General features: G+C 32.9%; 1 protein-coding gene across 3 annotated transcripts; it reads right to left on the minus strand.

Annotated features, from left to right (window-relative positions):
- Positions 1 to 1,769: 1,769 nt before the first annotated feature.
- Positions 1,770 to 7,425, minus strand: LOC108911247 (zinc finger matrin-type protein CG9776). 3 transcript variants are annotated; one of them, XM_018716130.1, is made up of 9 exons: positions 7,326 to 7,425; positions 7,003 to 7,117; positions 6,624 to 6,728; positions 6,229 to 6,319; positions 4,761 to 4,945; positions 4,069 to 4,495; positions 3,753 to 3,871; positions 2,768 to 3,564; positions 1,770 to 2,661 (listed from the first exon to the last, which is right to left on the minus strand). In XM_018716130.1, the coding sequence occupies exons 2-9, from the start codon at positions 7,012 to 7,014 to the stop codon at positions 1,842 to 1,844; spliced, it is 2,556 nt and encodes an 851-aa protein (XP_018571646.1). In that variant the 5' UTR covers positions 7,015 to 7,117; positions 7,326 to 7,425; the 3' UTR covers positions 1,770 to 1,841. The 3 variants fall into 3 exon arrangements, with proteins under 3 accessions (XP_018571646.1, XP_018571647.1, XP_018571648.1); XM_018716131.2 differs by having other exon boundaries at positions 7,176 to 7,425; XM_018716132.2 differs by lacking the exons at positions 4,761 to 4,945; positions 6,229 to 6,319; positions 6,624 to 6,728; positions 7,003 to 7,117; positions 7,326 to 7,425 and adding an exon at positions 4,565 to 4,658.
- Positions 7,426 to 8,069: the final 644 nt, after the last annotated feature.

Below are 8,069 nucleotides of genomic sequence, written 5' to 3' on the forward strand. Positions count from 1 at the left end.
GTTTTCGCCTGCCCCTCGTATATAACAAATGTTTTATGACGTTCGATGGGCGCTATTTTGATTAGACGACATGCAGAGACAACTGACAATAGAAAGAATTTATTAAATTTATAAATAAAGTTTTTTCCCATATGGTGCAAACTTTTTGGATAGCACTGTATAAACCAAACAGAAAATGTAATCTGAAGCAAAAAGTTGAGTTATTTAAAAAAAGTGTAGCATTTTATCATTCTTTTTGTCAAAAAATAGTTGACCACCGACTGTCTGTTATCTGCACCAATTCGTTTATCAACAAGGGTCATAGGTTATACACTACGTAACAATTTAGGGGTTCTAATAATAGGTTGATTATTGTCGACATGGTATATGGACACCTAATCTATTGATTAACACATGCCTGGTGATTAGTGTGGAAATGAATTATTCAATAATTTTAATGCAATAATAAATGCAACAAGTTCCAGTTTTTTACTGTTGGTTCATAGAATGGAGCATGTGTTATGTTGTTTAAGGACACAATCAATATATCTGACTTCAGTCTGTGGTAAATAGTGCCCCAGGATAGATAATCCTGTTGCTATGGACATCGACGTCGAAAAATTAATCAGCGAGGTTTTATTCGATACCTCTTACACAGAATATGACAAAAATATTAAAAATGCATATGAAGTATAAGTTGGATTAATGTTGTACATTGGCTGATTTTCAATAAAATATCAGTCATACGTTCCTGGTGACCTAAAATATTAAAAAAAAAGTCGACTGCCGACTGTGTTGTGTACGCTCTTACTTATTTTCAGCCTCTAGTATAGTCTTTCCGAAGTCAGTTGAACATGTAAAAAACGCCTAGTAATAAAATTTACTCGTAGGCGTCCCTAAAAAAGTGTTCTGCCAACAATAAAGGCAAAAAATTATAATTTGTATATAATGTGAGAAAATTTGTATGTTTATTTGGCCAACAACATACTTTAATTATTTATGTCCTCAAACAATTTTATTATATTGATGGTAAATTTCGTTTTCTTCCGTTTCAAAAGGTCTTCAAAATGCCATGTTGTAATAATATTATTTCTCCCTTTTGCAATTGTAATATCAATGATTAATAGAAGATACCTATAATAAACTAAAATTATCTGAATCACACCAAATTCCGCATTGCTGCACTGCACTGCTGGGCAATTTGTCAACAGCCGAGATTTACTGCCCAGTGGCCCAATGCAGCTGTGTTTGTATTTCGTTTGCCCACACTTGCATTCTTCAAGTCTTGCACTCTTCAATACATTTCTACCACTTCCACGTTTAGTTCGACCAAACCTGTATATGGGTATGGTTAAATAAATATGGGAACAAGTTCAATGTTGAGTTGCTGTATCAGCAATCAAACCTGGTACATACTGTTAATATCTTGGTTCTTCAATTGATATCGTAAAGACTATACTTATTTTTATTAGGCATTTGTAAAATTTTCCTTTTTGAAAAATTTGTTGCTTAGACATTTCTATCCCCCCGTTTAAGTAAACTGTCTTTCAAACACTTGCTTATTTACTTGTATAAATATACAGGGTGTTAGACTTATTTTTATTTGTAAGCCACTTTGCAGAGTGAAATGCATAGAATGGTAACAGATACCAAAAAATTATGCTCCAACAGACCTTAAATTAATTTTTCCAAATATCTGAAAAATTATGTGGTTATATACGTTATTCATCAAATTAATATAAACAATTTCAAATTGAAAGTTTAATAATCCTAAAGAAACAATATGGTTATTTTTAATGCATTACAATATTCTTATTTTGTATAAACATATACAAATGTAAATGAAAACAAAAAAAAAATATTCAAAAAGATTGGGCAGCCATGTCATCGGCACAAATTCCTAAAAGGGCCAAGTCATCATCGGGAGGTAATGGGGGTGGCTGCAAAGGCATGGTATGAGAATGCGGTACGGAACTCTCATTTTGTGGGTATTCGTAGTTATGCGAATACATCATACTGTTATTATAGTCCGTGTAATAGTGACCCATCATGCTGGGATTCATCCCATTTCCGGTTTCAGCATACAGCATTTCGTCATCGCTTAAGTTCACAGCTTCCGCTTTACTGTGTTCCACTTCCTTTTTGGCGATTTTAGGCGGGGGAGGTGCTTTAGGTAGGCTTTCTTTGCTTATTTTAGGAGGTTCTGGTACCATTACAACAGGCTCTGATACGGTCGGAGGTGGCGGGATAGTCAGAGGAGGAATGCTAGATAATTTGGGAAAGCAAACCACGTCCGGCTTTGGGATGAAAGCTCTTGCGAGATTCCCTGGTTGGAATCTGGTACGCCTTGGCACCTCATAACTCTCCTTCTGTATTTCTTTTTTCTCCTCCTTTTCTTCCATCTTTTTGTTTTTAAATAACGGCATCCTTCCTATAAACGGAAGCTTTTTATAACTTGGAGGACCCGGTGGTTTCTTCTTGTTTGTGCTGTCTTCGGATCTTCTTTCTGGTGGCGATCTAGTTCTACTCTTTGAGCGTTCGCGAGGCCTTTCTGACCTACTTTCATGTTCGTGAGACCTCTCCGATCTATTTTCACGTTCATAGGATCTTTCGGTTCGGTTTTCACGTTCGTGCGATCTCTCCAACCTACTTTCATGTTCATGAGATCTTTCGTTTCTATATCTGAAAAATTATAATTATTAGAATTATAACAGTAAATATAATAAATAAAAAGTGTAGTAGAACTTTAAATTGTATGAGAAAGTTAATGAATACATAGAAACTTTACCTCTCACGTTTATATTTCTCGTGATGTGGACTCTCCTCTTCATCGCTTCTCGAAGGTGTGCGCCTTTTCCTATAATTTGTTTTAAATCTAACTTGATTCCTATCTTTATTCCTGATACGTTCAAGTTCCTCCTGTTCCTTCCTTTTCCTTTCCCTCTCTGTTTCTTCCTCGGCCTCTCTTGCTGCCCTTTCTTGCCTTTCCAATATTTCTTTCTCTTCCCTTTCTTTCTCTCTCTTTTTCTTCTCTAACTCGATTTGTTTAGCTTTTTCCAACTCTTGTTTCTGTTTCATTCGATCCTTCAAATCTTCTAAAAGGCGTTTGTCTTTTTCTTGGGGTTGAGACACTGTCATCCACTGATTAATGAGTGGGTCCTCGAGCTCTTTAATTTTCTCCTTTTCTTTTTTCTCCTCCTTCTTCTTGTGCTCTTCCACTAGTCGCTCCAATACGTTCCATTTACTCGACAAATCTTCATCCATTATCGACTGTACCTGTTTCATGTTACGCATGGCTACCCTTATGCTCCTAGATCTGTCGGCTTTCTCATCGTCGTCGGAACTACTGTCAGATGAACTGGAACTACTGCTGGAGTCTGTTACTTGTTTCTTACGCTTCTTGGAGCGTTTCTTTTTTTTCTTTTCTTTAATTGCAAATAAGTCGCTGAGACGTTTCTCCTTATGCTTCTTCTTTTTCTTATTGCTATCCGAGTCCGATGAGTCTTGAACGCCGTTCCTAGCCATCGCTCTTTCTCTGTCTTTTAGCCACTCCATTTCCCAGTGTGGATTTTGCACAACAAAATTCTGAAATACAGAACGAACCAGTATTGACATCAAAATGAAAAGCGAATTGATTTAAAAAATATAACAAAACTGTCGGGTTTCCGTAGGGTGTGGCGTAAATTAATTATTAGTGCCCCTACAAATTGTTACCAGACAATTTTGCATATCGGATATACGCAACTTTACACAAAAATGCAAATGTCACTTACCTCGTAATTCTGATAGTGTGTTTTAGATTTTAAATGGTGCGACGCACAGTGTAAATCCCCAATCCATACATCGCACAATTTACAGTACCAAGATGGGGCAGATATAAAAAACTGCAAACCTATAAATGGAGATTACATAATAAAAATATGTGAAATTTCAGAGACGGATGACATTTTTTTTTATCTTTAATTGGAGTAGCTAAGTTTGTTAAAATTCTGATACATAAAATTACTACTATTTATCAATTTATCTATTTACAATTATTATGAAACAATACAATCACGCTAATATGACCAGTGTATGCCGCAAACTTACCTTTAATAGGAATTCTTTTCTTTGGCGCATTTTCATCCGATGGTAAAATGGGCTCAAGTGGCAATTTGTGCCATGGTGTATTGTCCACATCGTTCTCCTTAGCCATTGTCCGGTGTTTCTTGTCTTGAAGGTGCAAAAGGAAATCCTTTGCCGTTTCCGGAAATTCGTCGCATAACCAACACCAGTGTAAGCCTGTATCGTAATGTACATAGCAATATTTTTCTATTGCCGACTTATTTGACTCGGGAGATTGACATTTTGTTTTGTCCTCCGCATCTTGAAAGTTTGATTGGGTCGCTGGTGAATTAGGAATATTGTGGCTTCCTAGAGACGCTTCTAGGTCAGACAGGGTACATCCATCTTTTATAATACTGGACAACATCTCTATCACATTGTGGATAGCTTTCATTTTACCCTGAATTTCATCCTGAAAAGAAATATGGATTTAAAAATTTGATCCGCTTGTATATATTATACGAATGTACTCAATACATACTGGCACCTCCCCTTCCTCTGCTTTAAATTAATATTACAATGGAAAATATATGAAAATTTCATGGAAATATCGGACCTGATGCTATGCTGGACTTTCAAGCCAAAACTGCGAAACAAAACAATGCTACCAACTGGAATATTCAAACTTACCCTATTTTCATTTGTCGCTTTTAAGAAAAGTGCACCGAGACATTTACCTGTAATTTATCGTTTTCCCTCAAAATGTTTGCCAAATCACGATCCGTAGAGCCATCTGCTACAAGTTCCTGCTTTTGTAAACGAAGTTGCTCCAGTTCGTGTCGCAAAACTGTCACTTTTTTTACGTAATCTTCACGCTGTTTAACAAGCTGCGCCTTTTGTTGTTGCATTTCTTGTGCCACAGCTACAATAAACATATTATTAGTGAATATAGCAAAAGCAAACTCCAAGAATATATACAAATACAAATAATTCTGTATAATCATTTTAACTGCCCTTGATGTTACTGATTTTTACCACTCCAATAGATATTATTGGTGTTAAGATCCTCCTACGAAAAAATTATATTAATTTGTGATTCAATGCTGCATATTATAACATGTAACTTCAAAAAGTACTTATGCACGTCGAAATGGCACATGAAAGATTTAGAGCTTTGAGCAACATGTTCATATCTTCGCGTGAACTTTTCTTCCATCTAAAAGGGTTGCAGAAAAAATAGTCGAAAAGCTTAACAAAGATATTGGCAATGCAGCTTTCAGCTCAAAAATCTTACAATTATAGTGACCGATGGCCATGTAGGTTTGACGAAATTAACTTATTTTTTTGATTAATTCACAAAAAAGAACTGAAGATTAGAATATCTATAAATACAGATATCCTTATTTTGATGGAACAGAAGTTTATAACACTGCTGAAATATAAAATATATACAGATTCGTAACAATTGAGTGTCCAAAGTCTGAAGACGGATTTTTAACCATAGCAGCAAAGCTTTTTCTGTGTATTTCAATATGTCTCGAGCACATAACAAACTTAAAATCTAATTGTATAAAAAATGACAATTGAAAAAGATCTAAAAATAGTTAAAAGTGGTTTTCCATTGTATTTAAAAAAACTTACAAGTATGTTAATTCCCAATTTAAATAAATATTCTATTTATGTTTTCAATGCATTTAAATGTGATTTTTTTTAAAACATAATAATTGACAAAAAGAAATATTTTAATAAGCACGCACTATAAATGAATGATTAGATGAAAAAGGAAATACACGGGATGTAGTTCTGAATTAAAGCAACCAATAGATTTATTTGACATTTAAAAAGTGGGTTCTTGTTTAGAAAACATACAATAGATGGTATAACTTATTCTATACTTTTTAATTTAAATAAAATAATTTCTTCTATTTAAACTGAAACAATTCTTGTGAACAATAATAATTTAATTATGTACTAGTTTTAACGTCTGCTAGCCTGTATAATATAAAATTGTCAGGAAAACCTTTTGCCGTTAGCCTTTAAGAAGTACTGTTCTATAATTTCTATTACTGACCAGACAAATTGTTCCTGAAATTAAAACAAAAATTAATTTCTGACCTTGCTTTACGAAGAATAGTAATAATTTGTTTTTAAATTTTATTCATTGCGTTACATTGTTTACCAACATGCATTACTGCCTGTACTCACCATCATTCTGTGAAGTTCCATAACTACCAGCTTGCGATGAACTCCAATTATCTGAAGAAAAATTTTCTCCAGGTGGTGCTGGCTGTGGATTCTATAAAAAATTTAAAATGAATGTCGAAAACAACTCAATTTTGAATATTCTGGATATGATTTCTATTTTTATATTCCTCTTATATGTATTATGATGCTCCACCTTAGGTTTTTGTCCGTTTTTCGGATATTTACATGTATTACAGTTAGATACAGAAAATCTAAGTTTCATTTCATATTTCTTTTAAACTCGACATGTCATACGTTAAAAATGTGGATAAAATGTTTGCCCCCTTCGTTAATCTTATATATACCTAGTTTTTCATATGTAATAAAAATTTTATACACATAATACAAAAATTTACCTGAGCTGTGTATTGGGTTCCATAACCTGTATATCCATAAGAACTGCCATAATTCTGCTGATACTGTGGATAAGCACTTTGGTACCCAGTAGGATAGTGTGTAGACTGAAGCAAGAAACATGCACAATCATTAGCTAGACAATATATTTTTTATACAGTTTTTTTATATTTAATTTTTTAACAAATCAATCCATAAAAAGTGTAAGGGGCTAAAAAAATTATCTTTGCAAATATTGGTAAATGTTTGGCCTCATTAATATACAAATTATTTGTATATGACATATTTCGTCAAACCGCAATTTTTTTTACTGATTATTTTTGTTAATTTATGAAAGCTGAATTATTTGTCTTGATAATATTAGTTAAATGTAATACTTACGTTGTTATACATATTACAACATTAACACCAATGTATTGCAAAAAATCTTGATCCTGACTGTTTTAGAATCTTATGTGCATTATTTTGTAGACACAAGATTACTTTTCAATAACCACTGAAATATAACAAGAATAATAAAATATATATAAAACTATTAATAACACGTATCGTACCTAAGTATTAAATAAATTATTTAATGAAATTTGAACAAAGCGCCATAAGGAGAGACGCTAATGTCAAAATTACAGTAAAAATAAGATAGTTGTTAATATCGTTAAGACGGAGTATTGTTATTCCAAAATTATACACAATTAATAACTCACGTTTTCCCCACTTTTTATTCTAATATTAAATAAATCTTGTAATAAAATCACTTTTTTTTATAAAACGGAAAGCATCACACACATACACCTCCTCCACCATTTATTTACTAAAACAGGCTTGCCATCTTGCCACTATTAACAATCTTTTTCCCTAAATAGAAGGAACATTCGATTGGTTATAATGACTAATGCGTATACCGATTTCCAATAATTTGTTTGTAAAAGTTCTAAAACAGAAAATTTAGGGAACTATGCATTTTTAATTAAAATTGTTACACAGGAAAATTCACATGAAATAGAATAGTGGTATAGATGCATCAGTACAATTATCTCTCATTTTAAAATGAAATATATTAAATTATACTTATTTATAACTCCTATGTATACAATGGAGAATACAGTGGTAAGTAACAGGTTTTACAGATTTACTCTAGAGCTGCAATAAAATTTAGTTATTTTCATTTTAATATATCGGTTTTCAAATTTCATATCATTTATAGTTTATAGGTACCCTGTATAAATACATTTTATTTTTTATAGGCGCACTACCTATAGGCACGGGGTCTTCTTAAACTATCTAATTAATTAAATTAATTAATTTCTAGATTTGGAGTTATAAAATTTCTGTTTATAACCTTTTTGCTCAAATGTTCAAAAACCGAGACCTGCGCCTTTCTCTCGTAATCGATAATTTAGTCTTACCCAGTAACGCCATTACCCCTTTCAAAAGAATTTTAGTGGTTT

This window comes from Anoplophora glabripennis, unplaced genomic scaffold, assembly GCF_000390285.2.
Source record: "Anoplophora glabripennis isolate ALB-LARVAE unplaced genomic scaffold, Agla_2.0 scaffold270, whole genome shotgun sequence".
In the NCBI taxonomy this organism is placed as follows: Eukaryota; Metazoa; Arthropoda; class Insecta; order Coleoptera; family Cerambycidae; genus Anoplophora; species Anoplophora glabripennis.